The sequence below is a fragment of the Camelina sativa genome, chromosome 20 (assembly GCF_000633955.1).
Source record: "Camelina sativa cultivar DH55 chromosome 20, Cs, whole genome shotgun sequence".
Classification (NCBI taxonomy): domain Eukaryota; kingdom Viridiplantae; phylum Streptophyta; class Magnoliopsida; order Brassicales; family Brassicaceae; genus Camelina; species Camelina sativa.
In genome coordinates, this window is record NC_025704.1 from 1,330,696 (window position 1) to 1,352,768 (window position 22,073).

A 22,073-nucleotide genomic window follows, 5' to 3' on the forward strand; every position below is an offset into this window, starting at 1 on the left:
TTTCTCTATTGGGAATACCTGATGCAGGATCGAAAACAAGATTAAGAGACTGGCTGTCGGTGAAATATTGTTTGGCTAGTAATCTAAAATCGACTGCGGGTTCAACTGGCTTGGGTCGTGGAAACCGCAAAGGTGAAGAAATTGATATAGATGATGGACCATTTAGCAAGGAATCGGGCTCCCATAAGTGACCTGGCTTCCCTACTAAATCAACCAGGTACTCCCTGAAACCAAAACAAACTTTCCCAATCATCAACCTAATAGTTTGGGCTAGGAATGTTTTTACAGAAACAGAAAGCAAAGAAAATAGGAAAATAAAGGCTCTTTCGCAACCACTTGTATCATACCTATCAAGCCCAAACCTGACAAGGCAAGATGCGGCATCATCTCTATTACAATATTTGCATCCCTTTGCAATTCGACAGGGTAAATCAATAATGTCAGCCAGTACCTGCATGCACCAAGTGGGAGGTATAAGCATTTTTTTTCTTTCAAATATTCAACTACCAGTAACCTGGTGTTTTTCTAGCCAATAGCACCACTTTTCTCAAGCAACTTTCTTAACATGTATTACAATACAAACAAATGGATGAAGCGAAATAATTTCTATGATCATTTCAAAAGGTATCTCTCAAATGTCATAGGAATAACACCAAAGTTGGGATCTCACTTTGAAGAGTAAAGCTCGATGTCTGCAGAGTCCAACAGAGAGGCTACCTATGGGAACCACCACTTTAAAGATTTCTTTTAGACCATCAATGCACTCCTTCCACATGGGAACCAACTCATCTTCCCCCATGATAACTGGACCCCTGAGGAGCCGAGAATTAACGATTACCAAGCAATGTGAGAAATCACAGGAAGATATAAATTATAACTTCAAAGAGATTGTAAGGGATTGTGTGAGTACAAACCCCATACGATTGCAGATAAGCTTTGCCAGCTGATCAACAACCTCTTTTGTGGTTATGCAGCTACATGATATGTCGTGGACTCTATTGTGAAGTTCCTTGAAGGCTGGATCACTACGCCTATCGACTATGATCGCTTCAAGCGAAGAGTCAACACCGGAATCAACAGCTCTTAATGATTCAATTGAAGGGATACGGCCACTTTCATGCAGATCAATGCATAAGGTCCAAATATATGGATCCAGACCATTCATCATGTAAAACCCATCAGGAACTTTATCATAGTACGATAAACAGCCATTAACCTGATACAGTAAACCAAAAAGACTCATTCTCTTTCTCAATCATTCACAATTCATAAATAGGCGCATTTTTAGAAAATCAGAACTGCCAACAAACAAAAATCACTAAATCAGCTGCATGTTCCTGATCTGCCAATAAACAAACACAGTCCCTACTCCACATCTGATTGCACAGTGACCTATCCTGAGCAACTCATTCCAAACAGACATATTGATAATCCCAACCCCCTAAACCTTTAAAATTTCTAATAATAACCCCAGATCTCTTTACTAATTCCTTGGGATCTTTTCAACGCTTGGTAGGGAGATCTAACTGAAACTTCGGAGGTATAACCAAGATTCAAGAATTTAGCGAAACAAAGCTAAACAGGAACGAACAAAAGGCAATCAATCAAAACCAATACCCAGAAACGATGTGAAACGGTTTCGGCTGAACTTGGAGAAGTCCTCAAAGCAGATTCGTCCGGCACAGGATCCAGAAAATTCGGATCGTCAGCGCAAGTAGCCTCGGACGAAAGGCGTAACGCCAAAGCAAGCTGCAACTGATAACTCTCCTCCGTCTGCTGCGCCCAGCTCTTCCCAGATGAAGAACCCCCAGCCGAGTCTGCCGTCATCTGTATCCTCAAATCTCCACCAAAACCAAGCCTAAACTCATCGTCTTGAGGAAATCCAACAGATTCGATCTCGTTAGCCGCCGCAGAAAGCGTAGGCATATAATAATCCCCAGACAAAGAGCTCTCACCAAAACTACTCCCACTCGATTGCCTCTGTAACCCTAGCGACGAAGCATACATATTATTATTCCCAACACGATTCGGCTGATTACTCAACCTATGATCACCACCACCACCACCGCCGCCGTTAGGATCCCAATCAAATCCGCTTCTATCCGCCTTGTTTTTCCCGTTGTTCCCGCTGTTATTGTTGCTGGCGCTCCTGTTCTCGCTGGACAAAGAGTCATAGTGCGGCGGAGGAGCTCCGGTGACGGAAACAGAGACTTGATCGTCGGAAAATTGACTAAGCAAAGTGTAATTAGATCTTCTACCGGGCATTTCCATGGAAGTTACGGCGATCTAGATGAGTGATGATGTCTCCGATCATATAAGCTTCAAACCCTAGGAAACCGCCATTGTTGAAGAAAAAAAATTCGGCTGAGCTAGCCACTTGTTTCTCTCTCTAGTTTTTCATATTTTTTCTTCTTTACTTTTTGTTTAATAAAAATTCTCTTCTCTCTCTCTCTAATGGAAATTGGAATTTTTTAATTTTAATTTTGTATATAAACTAATGAGAGAACTTTTAACTCGGTGGCGTTTCTGTTGATAATTTCGTTATATTCCCTCTCATTTCCCCCCTTTTTTATGGAACTTTGACATTTTTTCCAAAACAAATTTTGTAATTTTATTTTAACCACCATGAAAAGTTTAAGCAATCGATTTGTGTATTTTCTTTTGGGTAGAATGCAACTGAGATTGGAAGATACTAATGTAAAACATAGGGCCGACGGCCTATTTCCCCACCAGAACTATCGTATCGAGTCAGATAGAGCCCGTTCTTTACCCCAGTCTATATGTCCCCGAAAAAAAAGTTCAATGCCAGTTGCCCCCCGAATTAAAAGTTCAAAAGCTATATCTCCCCGAGTTTATTCTTCTACATCAATTAACCCATAATCACTCCATAGGTAGTGACCGTTTCAAAGAGGAAACAAAGCTAAAAAGAGGAACATGCTCACGTGTTATAGACTAAACCATGTTGCATGCCCACTTGAATAAGATCCAAAGTATTTCTATATATGGAATTGAGATTACAATCTCTGCAAAAGTTTTGGTTATATTTCTTATACCAATCTGAATACGTGACATTTGATTTAATTCACTTTTTAGTCTAACATACAACATCAAAAAAAGCTTTCTGAATCTCCATAATTCAACGTTGTAAAGTTTATCTAGTATATATATACAATAGTAGTATTTTGTTGGGGGTTGAGGGGGATGTATTCGTGTAAGCAAAAATGGATGGGCTCTTGTGTCTTTATATTCTTTTGTCTATTCAAACATTCGTGTTTTATGCCTGTTACGTCTTCTATTATGCATGCATCTTAAATCTTTCTTCTTTTTCTTTATGTTGGATCGTTGACAAACAAACAAATATTTTTGTTTATGATAATGTAGTTTTTTTGTAGTAGATAAATAAGATTGTATTCGTATAATTTGCTAAAATTGACGTAAACAAATAAGATTTTTGTATTTTTGATCTTGGAAGCACCACCTTAAACACGTATTGAATGTTGTTGATACGGCAAATAAAAACTCTAGCTAATATTGAAAAAGAAGCGTTAACGTTGTTTTTACAGTGAATTTGAATGGACAAAACACTAATTACAGTAATTATACAATTTATAGTGAATTGTGGGTAACAATTAAATTTACGTTTAGGTTTAATGTATGGAATTATTAGGTCAGTTTTAGTAGTATTACTGTATTAGTCTATTTAAATTAGTTCTATAATTAATCTACTAATTAAGTCAAGATAAAATTCTTCTATCCCTAAAGATTTTTCAGATTTTTTTTCCGGAGATAGTCAATGAGCTGTCATTAATTTATCAATCAAGTTATCAACGCAACTTGGACAATAAAATAAATACTAAGGTTCATCGAATACTGCCAGGTTCAATGCACTCACCGCATTTTTGTCATTAACTTGATTTTTTTTTAGCCGTAGTTTTTTTTTTTTCCAGTAAGTTGCTTCTTCTTCTTTTGTTTTTTCTTCTCCTTTTGTATTATTTTAAAAATATATCACGGCTGCTGAATATATAAAGGTACGTTGTGGAATACTTAGACAAAATTTTGGGTTACGTATTACTTAACTTTTTTTAACTAGTGTGTAATCAATTAGTTTAGTTGAGATTATTTAAGATTTGGTAGTCTATTGCTGCTTAATTCCCACTCGTGCAACTATCCCATTTAATTATCCGTAGTTGGACCGTACTTAATGTTATTATCATATATACACTCCATAGATTTTGTTAACTGGTTTTCGTTTTTCTATGGATTAGGAAAAAAGATTTAAATTTGTGATTCATTCATGGTTAGTAATTTTACTGTAGTATAAAACAGCTTTTACCTTGAGAGGGCATTAAGGTAAATGATGCTCCATCTGACCGTGGGAATTTTGAATAGTGTTGACGAAAACGCCTGACCAAACGAAATCTCCGTCAGTCAAATAAGTCCGTTACAATCCGTCCTCCCTGACACCGTTAAATTAAAAGTCGGTTAATAAAGATGGGCTTAAATACTGGGCTTTAAAACCCTAAGCCCAATACATGAGCAGTACACACAAACCATCGAGTGGTCCGCGTAACAGACAATCACTAAAATCCCCTTTGCTCTCTCATTAAATAAATTTCATCAGACGGCCCTTTCAACTTCATACGCCCTAGAACCGCTCTGGAGAGACGAATCGCTCTAGAACCTTCTTCTTCTTCGTCGCATCGTCGCCTTCAAGCTCACACTACCTCTCACGACAATGGAGTTCTGGGGTAAAATCGTTTCCCTCTCTTACTTCGTCTTCTTCTTCTTCTTCTTCCGTTTATAAGCTTCGTTTCGGGCACTTGTTAGGGCTTTTCATCTTCTGGTTTCACATTTTTTTTCCGCTTTTTCACTGTTTCTTCTCTCGAATCGTTTGGTTAGCTGTTCAGATGAGTAACGAGAGATGAGATTTGTCAGTATTTGGTGTTTAGTCTAGGTTTTAACTCCGATATTTCTAGTTTCGTTGCTGAAATTGAAAACAGAATTGAGTAGAGGCTTTTGGATTCCATGTCTCGGGGATTTGGTACTTTTGAATGGTTCGAAATGATGGATTTGTGGAAGATTTGTTGATTTTGTTGTACTATTTATGCGTTTGCAGGTGTTGAAGTTAAGCCTAACGCACCACTTCGTGTGAATCCTGGGGAAGATATGCTCGTGCACATCTCACAGGTACTGTTGAATTGCGAGCTTGATTTTTGAGTTGTTGTAACAATGTATTTTACAGTGACGTTTTTATTTATCTTATTGAAGGCTGCTTTGGGAGAGAGTAAGAACAATGTGAAGGAACCGATTCAGCTTTTCGTGAAAGTTGTTGGAGGTGAAAAGCTTATTATTGGGAACCTCTCTCATGACAAGTTTCCTCAGCTTTCCACGGAGCTTGTCTTGGAAAAGGATTTTGATCTGTCTCACAATTGGAAGAATGGGAGTNTGAGAATCCCATATCATCTACAACCATTCAAACAAGCAGATATAAGAAACCAGAGTCCAGAAGACAAGTCTTACACATAAATGCACTAAAATTGATACGCTTGAACAGCAGTCAACAAGTTTAACCTTTAATATCACTAGGCGAAGCACCCACCAACCCACACACATACACACACCAACATCCACAAAACCACTAAAATTAAAATGAGACAAGAAAACAAACAATAGAAACATTCTAAGACTACTAACCCTTCGGATATCGAAGACATGATCAAGAAATACCATAAATGATAGGAGATTCCACTTGTAGGGGAAATATAAAACGAGATGTAAGCAGCATGCAAAAAGTTAACAAAGGTTTTCTCTATTGGGAATACCTGATGCAGGATCGAAAACAAGATTAAGAGACTGGCTGTCGGTGAAATATTGTTTGGCTAGTAATCTAAAATCGACTGCGGGTTCAACTGGCTTGGGTCGTGGAAACCGCAAAGGTGAAGAAATTGATATAGATGATGGACCATTTAGCAAGGAATCGGGCTCCCATAAGTGACCTGGCTTCCCTACTAAATCAACCAGGTACTCCCTGAAACCAAAACAAACTTTCCCAATCATCAACCTAATAGTTTGGGCTAGGAATGTTTTTACAGAAACAGAAAGCAAAGAAAATAGGAAAATAAAGGCTCTTTCGCAACCACTTGTATCATACCTATCAAGCCCAAACCTGACAAGGCAAGATGCGGCATCATCTCTATTACAATATTTGCATCCCTTTGCAATTCGACAGGGTAAATCAATAATGTCAGCCAGTACCTGCATGCACCAAGTGGGAGGTATAAGCATTTTTTTTCTTTCAAATATTCAACTACCAGTAACCTGGTGTTTTTCTAGCCAATAGCACCACTTTTCTCAAGCAACTTTCTTAACATGTATTACAATACAAACAAATGGATGAAGCGAAATAATTTCTATGATCATTTCAAAAGGTATCTCTCAAATGTCATAGGAATAACACCAAAGTTGGGATCTCACTTTGAAGAGTAAAGCTCGATGTCTGCAGAGTCCAACAGAGAGGCTACCTATGGGAACCACCACTTTAAAGATTTCTTTTAGACCATCAATGCACTCCTTCCACATGGGAACCAACTCATCTTCCCCCATGATAACTGGACCCCTGAGGAGCCGAGAATTAACGATTACCAAGCAATGTGAGAAATCACAGGAAGATATAAATTATAACTTCAAAGAGATTGTAAGGGATTGTGTGAGTACAAACCCCATACGATTGCAGATAAGCTTTGCCAGCTGATCAACAACCTCTTTTGTGGTTATGCAGCTACATGATATGTCGTGGACTCTATTGTGAAGTTCCTTGAAGGCTGGATCACTACGCCTATCGACTATGATCGCTTCAAGCGAAGAGTCAACACCGGAATCAACAGCTCTTAATGATTCAATTGAAGGGATACGGCCACTTTCATGCAGATCAATGCATAAGGTCCAAATATATGGATCCAGACCATTCATCATGTAAAACCCATCAGGAACTTTATCATAGTACGATAAACAGCCATTAACCTGATACAGTAAACCAAAAAGACTCATTCTCTTTCTCAATCATTCACAATTCATAAATAGGCGCATTTTTAGAAAATCAGAACTGCCAACAAACAAAAATCACTAAATCAGCTGCATGTTCCTGATCTGCCAATAAACAAACACAGTCCCTACTCCACATCTGATTGCACAGTGACCTATCCTGAGCAACTCATTCCAAACAGACATATTGATAATCCCAACCCCCTAAACCTTTAAAATTTCTAATAATAACCCCAGATCTCTTTACTAATTCCTTGGGATCTTTTCAACGCTTGGTAGGGAGATCTAACTGAAACTTCGGAGGTATAACCAAGATTCAAGAATTTAGCGAAACAAAGCTAAACAGGAACGAACAAAAGGCAATCAATCAAAACCAATACCCAGAAACGATGTGAAACGGTTTCGGCTGAACTTGGAGAAGTCCTCAAAGCAGATTCGTCCGGCACAGGATCCAGAAAATTCGGATCGTCAGCGCAAGTAGCCTCGGACGAAAGGCGTAACGCCAAAGCAAGCTGCAACTGATAACTCTCCTCCGTCTGCTGCGCCCAGCTCTTCCCAGATGAAGAACCCCCAGCCGAGTCTGCCGTCATCTGTATCCTCAAATCTCCACCAAAACCAAGCCTAAACTCATCGTCTTGAGGAAATCCAACAGATTCGATCTCGTTAGCCGCCGCAGAAAGCGTAGGCATATAATAATCCCCAGACAAAGAGCTCTCACCAAAACTACTCCCACTCGATTGCCTCTGTAACCCTAGCGACGAAGCATACATATTATTATTCCCAACACGATTCGGCTGATTACTCAACCTATGATCACCACCACCACCACCGCCGCCGTTAGGATCCCAATCAAATCCGCTTCTATCCGCCTTGTTTTTCCCGTTGTTCCCGCTGTTATTGTTGCTTGCGCTCCTGTTCTCGCTGGACAAAGAGTCATAGTGCGGCGGAGGAGCTCCGGTGACGGAAACAGAGACTTGATCGTCGGAAAATTGACTAAGCAAAGTGTAATTAGATCTTCTACCGGGCATTTCCATGGAAGTTACGGCGATCTAGATGAGTGATGATGTCTCCGATCATATAAGCTTCAAACCCTAGGAAACCGCCATTGTTGAAGAAAAAAAATTCGGCTGAGCTAGCCACTTGTTTCTCTCTCTAGTTTTTCATATTTTTTCTTCTTTACTTTTTGTTTAATAAAAATTCTCTTCTCTCTCTCTCTAATGGAAATTGGAATTTTTTAATTTTAATTTTGTATATAAACTAATGAGAGAACTTTTAACTCGGTGGCGTTTCTGTTGATAATTTCGTTATATTCCCTCTCATTTCCCCCCTTTTTTATGGAACTTTGACATTTTTTCCAAAACAAATTTTGTAATTTTATTTTAACCACCATGAAAAGTTTAAGCAATCGATTTGTGTATTTTCTTTTGGGTAGAATGCAACTGAGATTGGAAGATACTAATGTAAAACATAGGGCCGACGGCCTATTTCCCCACCAGAACTATCGTATCGAGTCAGATAGAGCCCGTTCTTTACCCCAGTCTATATGTCCCCGAAAAAAAAGTTCAATGCCAGTTGCCCCCCGAATTAAAAGTTCAAAAGCTATATCTCCCCGAGTTTATTCTTCTACATCAATTAACCCATAATCACTCCATAGGTAGTGACCGTTTCAAAGAGGAAACAAAGCTAAAAAGAGGAACATGCTCACGTGTTATAGACTAAACCATGTTGCATGCCCACTTGAATAAGATCCAAAGTATTTCTATATATGGAATTGAGATTACAATCTCTGCAAAAGTTTTGGTTATATTTCTTATACCAATCTGAATACGTGACATTTGATTTAATTCACTTTTTAGTCTAACATACAACATCAAAAAAAGCTTTCTGAATCTCCATAATTCAACGTTGTAAAGTTTATCTAGTATATATATACAATAGTAGTATTTTGTTGGGGGTTGAGGGGGATGTATTCGTGTAAGCAAAAATGGATGGGCTCTTGTGTCTTTATATTCTTTTGTCTATTCAAACATTCGTGTTTTATGCCTGTTACGTCTTCTATTATGCATGCATCTTAAATCTTTCTTCTTTTTCTTTATGTTGGATCGTTGACAAACAAACAAATATTTTTGTTTATGATAATGTAGTTTTTTTGTAGTAGATAAATAAGATTGTATTCGTATAATTTGCTAAAATTGACGTAAACAAATAAGATTTTTGTATTTTTGATCTTGGAAGCACCACCTTAAACACGTATTGAATGTTGTTGATACGGCAAATAAAAACTCTAGCTAATATTGAAAAAGAAGCGTTAACGTTGTTTTTACAGTGAATTTGAATGGACAAAACACTAATTACAGTAATTATACAATTTATAGTGAATTGTGGGTAACAATTAAATTTACGTTTAGGTTTAATGTATGGAATTATTAGGTCAGTTTTAGTAGTATTACTGTATTAGTCTATTTAAATTAGTTCTATAATTAATCTACTAATTAAGTCAAGATAAAATTCTTCTATCCCTAAAGATTTTTCAGATTTTTTTTCCGGAGATAGTCAATGAGCTGTCATTAATTTATCAATCAAGTTATCAACGCAACTTGGACAATAAAATAAATACTAAGGTTCATCGAATACTGCCAGGTTCAATGCACTCACCGCATTTTTGTCATTAACTTGATTTTTTTTTAGCCGTAGTTTTTTTTTTTTCCAGTAAGTTGCTTCTTCTTCTTTTGTTTTTTCTTCTCCTTTTGTATTATTTTAAAAATATATCACGGCTGCTGAATATATAAAGGTACGTTGTGGAATACTTAGACAAAATTTTGGGTTACGTATTACTTAACTTTTTTTAACTAGTGTGTAATCAATTAGTTTAGTTGAGATTATTTAAGATTTGGTAGTCTATTGCTGCTTAATTCCCACTCGTGCAACTATCCCATTTAATTATCCGTAGTTGGACCGTACTTAATGTTATTATCATATATACACTCCATAGATTTTGTTAACTGGTTTTCGTTTTTCTATGGATTAGGAAAAAAGATTTAAATTTGTGATTCATTCATGGTTAGTAATTTTACTGTAGTATAAAACAGCTTTTACCTTGAGAGGGCATTAAGGTAAATGATGCTCCATCTGACCGTGGGAATTTTGAATAGTGTTGACGAAAACGCCTGACCAAACGAAATCTCCGTCAGTCAAATAAGTCCGTTACAATCCGTCCTCCCTGACACCGTTAAATTAAAAGTCGGTTAATAAAGATGGGCTTAAATACTGGGCTTTAAAACCCTAAGCCCAATACATGAGCAGTACACACAAACCATCGAGTGGTCCGCGTAACAGACAATCACTAAAATCCCCTTTGCTCTCTCATTAAATAAATTTCATCAGACGGCCCTTTCAACTTCATACGCCCTAGAACCGCTCTGGAGAGACGAATCGCTCTAGAACCTTCTTCTTCTTCGTCGCATCGTCGCCTTCAAGCTCACACTACCTCTCACGACAATGGAGTTCTGGGGTAAAATCGTTTCCCTCTCTTACTTCGTCTTCTTCTTCTTCTTCTTCCGTTTATAAGCTTCGTTTCGGGCACTTGTTAGGGCTTTTCATCTTCTGGTTTCACATTTTTTTTCCGCTTTTTCACTGTTTCTTCTCTCGAATCGTTTGGTTAGCTGTTCAGATGAGTAACGAGAGATGAGATTTGTCAGTATTTGGTGTTTAGTCTAGGTTTTAACTCCGATATTTCTAGTTTCGTTGCTGAAATTGAAAACAGAATTGAGTAGAGGCTTTTGGATTCCATGTCTCGGGGATTTGGTACTTTTGAATGGTTCGAAATGATGGATTTGTGGAAGATTTGTTGATTTTGTTGTACTATTTATGCGTTTGCAGGTGTTGAAGTTAAGCCTAACGCACCACTTCGTGTGAATCCTGGGGAAGATATGCTCGTGCACATCTCACAGGTACTGTTGAATTGCGAGCTTGATTTTTGAGTTGTTGTAACAATGTATTTTACAGTGACGTTTTTATTTATCTTATTGAAGGCTGCTTTGGGAGAGAGTAAGAACAATGTGAAGGAACCGATTCAGCTTTTCGTGAAAGTTGTTGGAGGTGAAAAGCTTATTATTGGGAACCTCTCTCATGACAAGTTTCCTCAGCTTTCCACGGAGCTTGTCTTGGAAAAGGATTTTGATCTGTCTCACAATTGGAAGAATGGGAGTGTTTTCTTCACTGGTTACAAAGTTGATGCATCTGATCCATATCCTTTATACTATTTCAATATCTGTTTGTTATATTTGCTTAAACCTTACAAGCTTGTTGATGAATATGATTTTGGAAATCGTTGTTTTACTCTCTTTTTTTTCCTTCACTCTCTTTGTCCGTCTTACTGAGGCTTCTGATGATGATGATGAACCTGCGGTTGCTAGTGACAAAGGTGAGTGGGGAGTTTTATCAAATTGTGTCTAGTTTATCTGATTTTAGTTTTTATTTAAGGATGCTAATCTCTTATACTTTGATGTGGTCTTAGCTGAGCCAGCTGTTGCAGCATCAGGTGTGAAACAGGTGAACTTTCAATTGCCAAATGCAGAAGTCAAAGCCCAGGAAGATGATGACGAAGATGACAGTGAGGAGGACTCTTCAGATGATGAGGAGGAGTCTTCTGACGAATCTGGAGATGAGGAGGTACCTCTATTTATAAACTACTGACTCAATTGCTGTAGAATTTAACTTAGGCTTAGTGACATGTTAAAATTATAAGCAGTGTACGCCTGTCACTTTTATGTTTGCATTTTCCACATGAACAATAATGTGTATTTCTGTTCTATCCCATTCTCTTGATTCTTTAATCCTTATCATCGCTGCTGCTGCTTCTTTTCAGGAAAAGAAGGTTACTGCTGAAGTTGACAGTGATGAAGAAGATGAAGATGACTCATCTGACGACGATGAAGATGACTCAGAGGAGGAGGACACCCCAAAAAAGGTAAGCGTATATTTCTCTATTTATCTGCTCGTTGATGAGTAAACGTATATTTGTTCTGACTTAATACCCTTCCTTGGGAGCAATTTCGCTGCTTGTGTGGTCAAACTAAAACCGGATATCTAAATTTTCTTGGTTTATGAATAGCCTGAAGAATCCAAGAAGAGGTCTGCAGAAGCCAACTCCTCAAAGAATACTGCTTCCAACAAGAAGGCTAAGTTTGTAACTCCTCAGAAAACAGGTGATTAAATCCTTTTTACCAATCTCCTCGTTAAATCCTTGTTTTTTAACAGAAAGAAAGATGGATTGGTTTAACTGAAAACATTGTGACAATAAAAACAGAGTCTAAGAAGCCGCATGTCCACATTGCAACTCCTCATCCATCAAAACAGGCGGGTAAGAATTCTGGTGGAAGCAGCAATGGAGAGTCGTCGAAGAAGCAGCAGACACCAAAGTCTGCAGGAGCGTTTGGGTGCAATTCATGCAGCAGAACCTTTACTTCGGAAATGGGGTTGCAGTCTCACACAAAGGCGAAACACAGTGCAGCTGCTTGAAAATCATAAGAGGAAAGAAGCTCGATGACTAGTCTTTATAATATCTTCTTTAGAACTTTGATGCCTGTTGGTGTTCAAAACTGGAACTTGCGAGTGAGTCAGTTTTAGTTGGTCTTTTTTTCTCAGGCGTTTCAACTTTTTCTTAATCGTTTCGGTATTTTGAAAACTTTGCTAAACCTTGGTTTGTGTTTAGTGCTGCTAATATGGATATATATTATTAGAAGTCTTTTTGGAGGCTTTTCTAGTAAAAACCTGATTTTTGAAATTCTTTGACCAAAACTCTAAATCTTTTATCCATTAGCTTCCCAATGGGCCCGAAAAGAAGGATATTAGATGTCGCGTATTTTAGACGTGCAAACATGTCAATTTGCCTATAGTTATAATTTATGAAGATGAAATTAACAACAAGCAGGTTTGCCCGAGTGGTTAAGGGGGAAGACTTAAGTTCTTCTGCACATAAGTGCGCGTGGGTTCGAACCCCACAGCCTGCAATAATTCCTAATTTATTTTTTCCTTATCGTTTCCACTTTTCATTGACTTTTGGGTAATTTTCCTTTTATTTGTTAGTGTCACTTTTTCCTTTTTTTTGGTTCAATTTGGTAAAGTGTGTTTCATCGCTAAAAGCATCGTTAGTATATATATGTCACTAATAAGATTGCTCTGTTTGTATGTGACAAATTGAGGCTTAGCTTTCTGCATCGTGATCTTGCCTTCTGGTTCAGCCATTCGTTTGGGTTTTGCCCTAATGCCGCACATCCGGCGTTACGTCTTCAATCCTACCGGAATAACAAGAGTCGTAGAAGAAGAATATGATGACCAAACCGAACCTCAAACCAGGGGATACATCCATGTGAATGTGACAGCCTCAACTAGGGTTTCACTCAATGAGAGAGAGCATCAGAAAAGTTCGTCCAATGTTGTTTCTTCATCATCGTCTTCAGGATCGCAGGAGGATATAGAATCACGCTGTTCGATCTGCATGGAAGTTTGGACCAACGGTGGCGAACACCAAGTCTCTTGTCTTCCCTGTGGACACTTGTATGGGTTTTCTTGCATCAACAAGTGGTTACAACTTCGTCCAAGTTCAGGAAAGTGTCCCCAATGCAACAGAGCATGTAGCTTTAAAGATGTTGTCAAAATCTACGCATCAAAGATTGCTGCGGTTGATGATGAAGGACAAAAGAGAATCGTATCTCTCGAGGCCAAGTTAAGTTCAGTAGAAGAGAAGACTAGGAGTTTGAGTAACAAAGAAGCTCGATGGAGAGAAAAAAAAGCAGAGTTACGATTAGAGATTACTAATCTGAGGAAGAAGATGTATCAAGATCGTCATGGACATGATGAACCTTCTTACAGCTTTAAACATCATAAAGAAGTGTTAGTTAATGGTGGCCGTATATTTGAAATAAATGGTGGCAGACAGAATCTGTTGTTGGCCCGTAGGCTCTCAGGAAGTGGTGGAACGTTTGTGCTTACGCAAATCAACTTACATACTGGTAAGATTGATGATGACATTTTGTTGCCTCGTACAACTAGAGCTATTCAAGATCTTCGCCTTTCGCCTCACAATAACGGGCTAGCTGTATTTGGTTCTCTGGGGAAAAATTTATCTTTCATAAGCTTGGATAGTCACAACACTGTCTTGTCTTATGATCATCTACCTGCTGCACCTTTGTCTTGTTCTTGGGATCTCAACAGTTGTCACCATGTTTATGCTGGACTACAGAATGGAACAGTTTTAGTATTTGATATGCGTCAAAACAAGAGACCTTTAGCATCCTTGGCTGGCGTGACAAGCAATCCAGTTCATACTATCCATCATCTCTCTGCATATTCCACTCCAACTTCTGATGTCGGCGGTGAGCTCTTATCCGCTTCTTCCACCGGGCTGTGTCAGTGGAACATTAGTGGCAGTGAGGGAAAGCCAACATTGGTTTCTGAAACAAGAAACTTAGGAACATGCACAGCCTCCTCGTATTGTCCTCGCACCAGTCATGTGGTTGCCACTTATAGACGGAGAGCTGAATCTTCTGATAATACAATCCCAGCGGTTAATAGTACTGATGGTGTATATGGATTTCATGTTGGTCTCAAGAGAAGAGTTGATGGTACTTATTCTCAGAAACAGTCATCAACACAAGCTATTGTAAAAACCATCATCTTGCCAAAAACAGCTATTATAGATTTTGGTATGGAAAGGAGACAACTTTTTGCATCTTATGATGACTCCACTCGAGAGCTCATCTTGCAAGATCCTTCCTCTTTTACTGTCTCTCAACGGTTTGCATTGTCAAGTCCTCATCTGCTTCAAGACGTGAAATACGCTCACCTCAATGGTTCGGGTCTGCTCGGTCTCTTAACTGATGATAGGTTCCAACTTCTTAGGAATTAATCATTCTTGTAAGGATACAAAGTGTCAAAATCGTTTATTGTAAAAAAAGCAGAACAAAATAAGGAAGTTACCATTTTCTTGTAATGCTAATTTCTTTGATCAGTTGAGTTCTTTTATTAGTCTTGCGATAAAGTCAATAATCTAAATGCCCTTTGAGGAATCTGAAAAATCCCATCAAAGTATATTTCTTCTTTATACTATAAGTATCCATATCTTTCAACACTACACACACCATCTTCTGTAACAAATGGTATCATCAAATCTCTCTCTCTCTATTCACACCAACAAGAATTTTAAATAACGAAGCCAAAAAAAAAAAGAAAAAGAAAATCATCTTTTTATTCTCAAGCATCCCGCGTCGCTCGAAAACTCCTTTTCCCCCTTCAATGGTTAGGCACAATCGTCCCAATTTGTCCAAATCCCGCAATGAAGAACGCGATTGCTTGCGCGAAAAGGTACAGATAATAATGATTCTTCCCAAAAAACACGTCATAACATCCCACAAATAACAGATACATTCCTACACCGAGTTCCAACACATGAATCCTGCCAAAAAAAAGACACACTATTAGAACTGGTTTGATACGGTTTAGCACTAACCAAAATCAAATCAAAAGAACCGGTTTAGAATGTTTTACCTATCTCCGAATCTAAAACGAAGAAGCTTCTTTGGAGTCTTGCCGGAAGATTTAGCCTTAAGATCTCCGAGTTTCTCAGTAACAATCCACTCGTTAACTCTTCCTCCTTCGAGTAAACCAATGAAGGTAGCTTTAGTTCTGTGAAGAGACATCACATTCTCGAACAGAATCCAAAACACCATAAGATGCAGCGACCTATATAAAACACATGTAAACCAACAACAATAAGAGCCTAAACAAACACAAACCGCAAGAAACTTCTCGGAACTGTCTTTTACCTCGGTGTCCCAACTGCGTTGAGCAGAGTAATCACTGAAGGAATGTAAACCGCTCCCCACTTGGGTACAGAAACTTCCGGTACAAGAACCGTAGCTGGTAAGATCACACAGTAGAAGATGAAAGTAACAATGTGTGCTACTAGCTTCCTAACCACGAAGAAGCTATATATCACATGAACTTTCTTCCATAGAGTCACGTTCTGCCAAACAAAAACAGAGAGAAAAAGAAAAATCCCGGTTTAATCTTAACCGATTTTAATTTGGTTATGTCATATCTAGAGATCAGTTTAGAAGGAAACCTTATTGGTCATGATTTCAAATGCCATTTTCCTGAAAAGATTAGCTGGACCACATGACCATCTGTGCTGTTGATACCTATATGCCTTGAATGTACTTGGTAACTCGTTTTTTACCTATAGTAGTTAAAAACCCATATTAATAACATTATATACAAATCAACCAGTCTCTATAAACAATAGTACTATTATATATATACCTTCAAAGAACCGAGGTACAAGAACTTCCAACCCTTGAGACTAGCTCGCACGGCCAAATCCATATCTTCCACGGTCGTTCTATCTTTCCAACCACCAGCTTCGTTCAATGCTGATATTCTCCATATTCCCGCAGTCCCTATAAAGTTATCGAAAAACCAAACACATTCACGACTAAGGAAACTCAAAATGTTAATAACGAAAATATATTTTTTTTTTGTTAAAAGGCTTTCAATATAACGAAAATATATTTAAAATTCTAAAAATAGTAGTAGTACCGTTGAATCCGAAGAAAGCGTAAGTAGAAGAACCAACTTCTTGTTCGACGGTAAAATGATAGTCCAAAGACATTTCTTGCATCCTTGTCATCAAACATTCATCCGAATTTACTGGAAAACATTAAAAAAGTTGAGTAAATTTATTTTGTATAGCAAAACAATAAATGTGGATACTCCCATTAATGAAAGACATTAATAAACAAGTTGGTGAAATTGGAAATCAATGTTCTCAATTATGAAAACTTTAATAAGACAGCTAGCTAGCTCTCATCAACATGCCCAATTAGACCACAACAGCTCTTTTAGATTTTGTCACATGACTTTGGTAGTTTCTCTCTTCTAATAGCATGATTAAACAAATTAAAGTATCAATTATTGGTCGTATACTCGTATCAGGATCTGAATTTTAAAATAAAAAAACAAACAAAAAATATTTACATAAAAAAAGTGAGTGGTGTGAGAGTGAGAGTGACAGAGACAAGTTAGAGAGAAGAGAGAGCAGCTAATGGTCTCTAGGTGACCCCTCGTTGTTGCACATGGACGAGGGAGATGGAAGGTGTCTAGCTACTCAACGTGGCGGATCTAGTAAAAATTGACTAATCTACCCATACTAATTTTTACTAAATGACAAGAACATTACCCCTATGACCCTACACTTCCCAATATGTTCTCTGCACTCAATTATGGGACACGACGACGATGCCTGCCAGTGATGCAATTCCACTACTAAACTCTCTCTAATCTAGTTTTGATCAGAAACTATTTCTAAACATTTCTTGTTTGTTTTTTTTGTATTTCCAGTGAATTTTTGGGTTAAAAAACAAATAAGAGTGACAGCTTTTAAGAGTGCCAGAAGTTATCAGTCTATAGGTGGAACAATTTATTGACAGATAGTTTTATTGACTTATAAAAGTATTTGGAGAAACATTACTACTACTGTATGTTGAAATGAGTGGGAAAGAAACATATTGCTTCGACAAAAATCAATTTCTTGGAAGAAAAAGCCAAAACACTAATACCAAATATTCACCAACTCTTGCAGACATACCAATTATAAATGACCAAAAAGACATTATAGTATGGACTTATTTATATATTTGTTGATGTTTACTTAGATTTTTTCCAAATGTTTTGTTCCTATTAAATAAGTATATGATTAGTTTAGAAGGGATATTACATGACTCCAAGGATCCTTAAAAATTAAATTGCATACTAATAAATTAATTTAAGGGTTTTATAGTTGAAGAAAAAGTAGTTCCATATTTTAAAGGTAGANAAATTAAAGTATCAATTATTGGTCGTATACTCGTATCAGGATCTGAATTTTAAAATAAAAAAACAAACAAAAAATATTTACATAAAAAAAGTGAGTGGTGTGAGAGTGAGAGTGACAGAGACAAGTTAGAGAGAAGAGAGAGCAGCTAATGGTCTCTAGGTGACCCCTCGTTGTTGCACATGGACGAGGGAGATGGAAGGTGTCTAGCTACTCAACGTGGCGGATCTAGTAAAAATTGACTAATCTACCCATACTAATTTTTACTAAATGACAAGAACATTACCCCTATGACCCTACACTTCCCAATATGTTCTCTGCACTCAATTATGGGACACGACGACGATGCCTGCCAGTGATGCAATTCCACTACTAAACTCTCTCTAATCTAGTTTTGATCAGAAACTATTTCTAAACATTTCTTGTTTGTTTTTTTTGTATTTCCAGTGAATTTTTGGGTTAAAAAACAAATAAGAGTGACAGCTTTTAAGAGTGCCAGAAGTTATCAGTCTATAGGTGGAACAATTTATTGACAGATAGTTTTATTGACTTATAAAAGTATTTGGAGAAACATTACTACTACTGTATGTTGAAATGAGTGGGAAAGAAACATATTGCTTCGACAAAAATCAATTTCTTGGAAGAAAAAGCCAAAACACTAATACCAAATATTCACCAACTCTTGCAGACATACCAATTATAAATGACCAAAAAGACATTATAGTATGGACTTATTTATATATTTGTTGATGTTTACTTAGATTTTTTCCAAATGTTTTGTTCCTATTAAATAAGTATATGATTAGTTTAGAAGGGATATTACATGACTCCAAGGATCCTTAAAAATTAAATTGCATACTAATAAATTAATTTAAGGGTTTTATAGTTGAAGAAAAAGTAGTTCCATATTTTAAAGGTAGTAGAAGAAGCACAAAAAGTATTCACGAACAAAATCGATACGTCACATCAAGATTCGTTAGGTAGGTTACATTGGGACCTCACAATAAAACACCCACCGACACTTCTAATTAATGTAACTAAATCTTTCTTTTTCTAAATATATCATTTTAAATTAAAATTATTAACAACTCATAATTTTAAAGTTACTGATATACTTATATTAGTATGAAGGAGCTCTTAATATAAGGATCATATAATATTGTGTTAATATATTATCGTGTTTTATGTAATACACATTCCTATTAATTTGACTCATCTTTACCCTCTCTTTTTTAGCCGTCCATTAAAAAAAGGAGTCGCAATTTCACAAGAAACAGAAAAGGAAAAACATTATAGCATTGATCAGATGATTTTCATAATTATTATAACTAATAAATTGTGTATAATTGCACTAATTTGTACATTTTTAAAAAAGTACTTAGCCTGAAAAGGGAGTAGTAATTGAGAGAAAGAAAAAAAAAAACGAATCTCAAACTCGTGTCGAACTTTCTAAATAAGTACTGATTACTGATTAGCACTACTTATCAATCATGACACCACACTAACAAAAAAAAAAGGACCAAAACGATCAAATCAAAAACTATGTAACTCAGAAAAAGAAGAACCGTTAAAATAACGAGGTTAAAAAAGTAAAAAAAAAAAAGAAGAGTTACCAAATTTCCAGCGAGCTTGAACAAGAGCAAGCTTTGGGTTATGGAGGAGAAACGGAACGGTTCTCCAGAGAAAATCCGATTCAGGTTGGAAATCAGCGTCGAAGATTGCAACGTAATCACAGCTTTTGACATAACTCTTCTTCATACCTTCTTTCAAAGCTCCAGCTTTGTATCCGTTTCTGTTGTCTCTGATCTCATACTTTATGTTTACTCCTTTACTCGCCCATCTGCTACACTCCATCTCCACTAGATCCTGTCAAAGTCACCACAACAAGAAAGCTATGAGTACATCTGCAAAGGTTTTCGAAAGATCTGATCTTTGTTGAAATCAAAGAAGCTTTACTTTGATGGTTGGATCAGTGGAATCATCAAGAACTTGAATGACGATTCGATCAGAAGGCCATGAGAGTCCACAAGCAGCTCCGATAGATAGTTGATAAACCTACATTAATTTAAACAACAACGTTTAAGAACAATCCAAGGAAGAAAGAAAAGTTAAAGAGAGGAGAGGATCTTGAATAAAGTCAGGAGACCTCTCGTTCGTTGTACATTGGGATTTGAACAAGGACCATAGGATAAACAGAGTTTCCAAGCTCCATGTCGTCTTTGATCGCTTCATATTTGAAACGTTTGTCTGGCTTTCGACCAAACAGCTTCACAAGAGAGATGACAATTCCCATGTAAACCCTTTCGACGAAGAGCATCACCGACATTGTTAAACAGATGTAAACAGCGAGCCTAAGGACTGGGACAATCAACGGAGCTCGTATCTGATTCAAAACCATTGACATTTGCGTTGTTAGGTCGTCTCTGTATCCCATGAACGAGTCAGGAATCACAGACGTCGTCGAATCTCCAAGCTCCATCTCTTCTTACTCTGGCGATATAAGAGAAAAACAGAGGAAAAAAGCAAAGAACCCTAGAGATCCGTATGAGGGGTTTTTCTTGTGAGACACGCAATTGGGAACAATGTGAAGATTATGCTAGAAATCAAAGCCAAAGGACGAAACAGAGTACAGAAACAGAGAGACAGAGTTTTTTGCTCCTTACGGTGAAAATCTCTGTCTTCTCTGCCTGAATAACTCAGATTGTCGGGAAAAAGGAGAATTTAATTTCTTTTTCTTTTTTTTCTTTCGGTGTTTTGGTTTTGTTTTTCTTGTATTTAAAGTGGTTTAGTAAGAGAGAAGAAAGATAATGAAAGGTGGAGAAGGAGAAGGAAGAAGAGAGGAGAGAGATCTAAAAACAGAAACAGAAGCAGAGAGCCAGAGAGAGATAGAGAAGACACACAGTGTGTGTTATGTTGTGTGTGTGAAATAAAAGAGGGATCAATGTCTTTATATAAAGCCTTCTTCTTCTGCTTGTATTGTTTTAGACTCTAAATTTTCCTCTTTTTTAATATATTTTTTTCTAGAACGTATTAGTATACTATTATACTGTTACATGTTATAGAGAAATTAAATGAATTTTTTTTGCTCATCAACCATAAATTTGCTCTTTCTATATAACTACCAAAACATTATTGAACGACACAAACATTAATGACGTCCAGTCGGAATCTTTAACTAATTATTGTTATTTTTCTGATTTTTTTTTTTAAATAGTACTAGTATTTTCTGAATTTTGTTCATTATTATATAATGTTTTCATTTTTCTCGAGGTGACAAAGATGTATTATTTCAGTCTTTCAGATGTGTAATTGTCTAGTTATAATACTATATAACAACTATGAATCATGTAAAAAAGGTTAAACTAAACAGTTTAGCCGTCTAGGCGTCCTTAAACTACATGACCGTCTCAGTCAAAACAGATTGCTAGTCAACGTTGATAATTATTATTTTACAATAGCCGTATGTTTTGAGTATTTATTAATTATAAAATTCAATTTCTAATTAAAGTTTTTGTTAACAATTTTTAAAAATATGTCAAAAAAATAAAATGAAATCAAGTTACGACTGACATCTAGCGATAATATTAAGTGCTGTATATACTGTATGTCATAAGGCTTGGGCCATTTTGTATATGTCTCATCTCGTAATTGTTAAATAGAACTAACTATTAAAGGCTACATAACATTTCTTAATTGTAATACTATTCAAAACAAAATGAAGAACTTATGCAGTATGGGTGTACTGTGTATATCAAAAATTTTACAAACCATATGACTTGTGAAACCGGAAAATTCCAACAGTAGAGTGATTCCATTGGTTCATTTATCGAGGAAAAAAATGGATATGTCTTATATTGTTGTCCTCGTCTGTTGACAAGATAGCGAACAACATCTCCAATAAGGATAATAGAATGATCGAATCCTTAGTACACGAAATGGAAATCATGCAGTGGTCCATTTATAGATAGGGTAACACATTACACATAGAGTCACAATTTTGTGAAATCCAAATTAATGTGATCTATGTTTTCAGCTTTGAGTTTATACGCCACTATATGTATTCAAAAGTTTAAACAAATATGGTCGCCCTCTAACCTTTGTGGAAATATGATTATGTTATATATACTTCGACCAATCAAAGTTGAACAGAAGCTCTAAAGGA

General features: G+C 36.9%; 5 protein-coding genes and 1 non-coding gene across 8 annotated transcripts in view; 3 read left to right on the plus strand and 3 right to left on the minus strand.

Annotated features, from left to right (window-relative positions):
* Window positions 1-2,449, minus strand: part of LOC104768558 (serine/threonine-protein kinase CTR1-like) — a 10,925-nt gene extending 8,476 nt beyond the window's left edge. For 2 of the 3 annotated variants that reach the window (XM_010492565.2, XM_010492564.2), the window contains exons 1-5: window positions 1,618-2,449; window positions 915-1,216; window positions 671-812; window positions 348-451; window positions 19-224 (exon numbers count right to left, since the gene is read on the minus strand). In XM_010492565.2, coding sequence (XP_010490867.1) covers window positions 19-224; window positions 348-451; window positions 671-812; window positions 915-1,216; window positions 1,618-2,271 — 1,408 coding nt within the window. In that variant the 5' untranslated portion in view covers window positions 2,272-2,449. The remainder of the gene's footprint in view (window positions 1-18; window positions 225-347; window positions 452-670; window positions 813-914; window positions 1,217-1,617) is intronic. The other variant, XM_019242235.1, reaches the window with a different exon arrangement.
* LOC104772069 (serine/threonine-protein kinase CTR1-like) lies at window positions 5,348-8,075 on the minus strand. Its single transcript, XM_010496722.2, has 6 exons — window positions 7,422-8,075; window positions 6,719-7,020; window positions 6,475-6,616; window positions 6,152-6,255; window positions 5,823-6,028; window positions 5,348-5,463 (listed from the first exon to the last, which is right to left on the minus strand). Exons 1-6 carry the CDS (start codon window positions 8,073-8,075, stop codon window positions 5,348-5,350), a joined length of 1,524 nt encoding a protein of 507 aa, XP_010495024.2.
* LOC104768557 (histone deacetylase HDT3) lies at window positions 10,422-12,799 on the plus strand. The gene is made up of 8 exons (XM_010492563.2): window positions 10,422-10,552; window positions 10,921-10,991; window positions 11,073-11,287; window positions 11,418-11,464; window positions 11,558-11,712; window positions 11,909-12,010; window positions 12,155-12,248; window positions 12,350-12,799. Exons 1-8 carry the CDS (start codon window positions 10,540-10,542, stop codon window positions 12,559-12,561), a joined length of 909 nt encoding a protein of 302 aa, XP_010490865.1. The 5' UTR covers window positions 10,422-10,539; the 3' UTR covers window positions 12,562-12,799.
* TRNAL-UAA lies at window positions 12,970-13,052 on the plus strand. Its single transcript has one exon. It is a non-coding gene; the product is annotated as a tRNA-Leu (tRNA).
* On the plus strand, window positions 13,307-14,950 carry LOC104772112 (E3 ubiquitin-protein ligase RFWD3-like). Its single transcript, XM_010496758.1, has one exon. The coding sequence runs from the start codon at window positions 13,307-13,309 to the stop codon at window positions 14,948-14,950; it is 1,644 nt and encodes a 547-aa protein (XP_010495060.1).
* Window positions 15,332-20,724, minus strand: LOC104768559 (glucomannan 4-beta-mannosyltransferase 9-like). The gene is made up of 9 exons (XM_010492566.2): window positions 20,058-20,724; window positions 19,868-19,966; window positions 19,525-19,777; window positions 16,639-16,749; window positions 16,363-16,499; window positions 16,166-16,279; window positions 15,867-16,066; window positions 15,589-15,783; window positions 15,332-15,496 (listed from the first exon to the last, which is right to left on the minus strand). Exons 1-9 carry the CDS (start codon window positions 20,388-20,390, stop codon window positions 15,334-15,336), a joined length of 1,605 nt encoding a protein of 534 aa, XP_010490868.1. The 5' UTR covers window positions 20,391-20,724; the 3' UTR covers window positions 15,332-15,333.

Coding starts and splice junctions, on each gene's coding strand:
- LOC104768559 (XM_010492566.2), bottom strand. CDS start 20,390: ATGGAGCTTGGAGATTCGACGACGTCTGTGATTCCTGACTCGTTCATG. Junction 16,280..16,362: donor TGTACCTCGGTTCTTTGAAG/GTATATATATAA, acceptor TAACTACTATAG/GTAAAAAACGAGTTACCAAG. Junction 15,784..15,866: donor AACGCAGTTGGGACACCGAG/GTAAAAGACAGT, acceptor TGTTTTATATAG/GTCGCTGCATCTTATGGTGT.
- LOC104768557 (XM_010492563.2), top strand. Junction 11,465..11,557: donor TGCGGTTGCTAGTGACAAAG/GTGAGTGGGGAG, acceptor ATGTGGTCTTAG/CTGAGCCAGCTGTTGCAGCA. Junction 12,249..12,349: donor TGTAACTCCTCAGAAAACAG/GTGATTAAATCC, acceptor CAATAAAAACAG/AGTCTAAGAAGCCGCATGTC.
- LOC104772112 (XM_010496758.1), top strand. CDS start 13,307: ATGCCGCACATCCGGCGTTACGTCTTCAATCCTACCGGAATAACAAGA.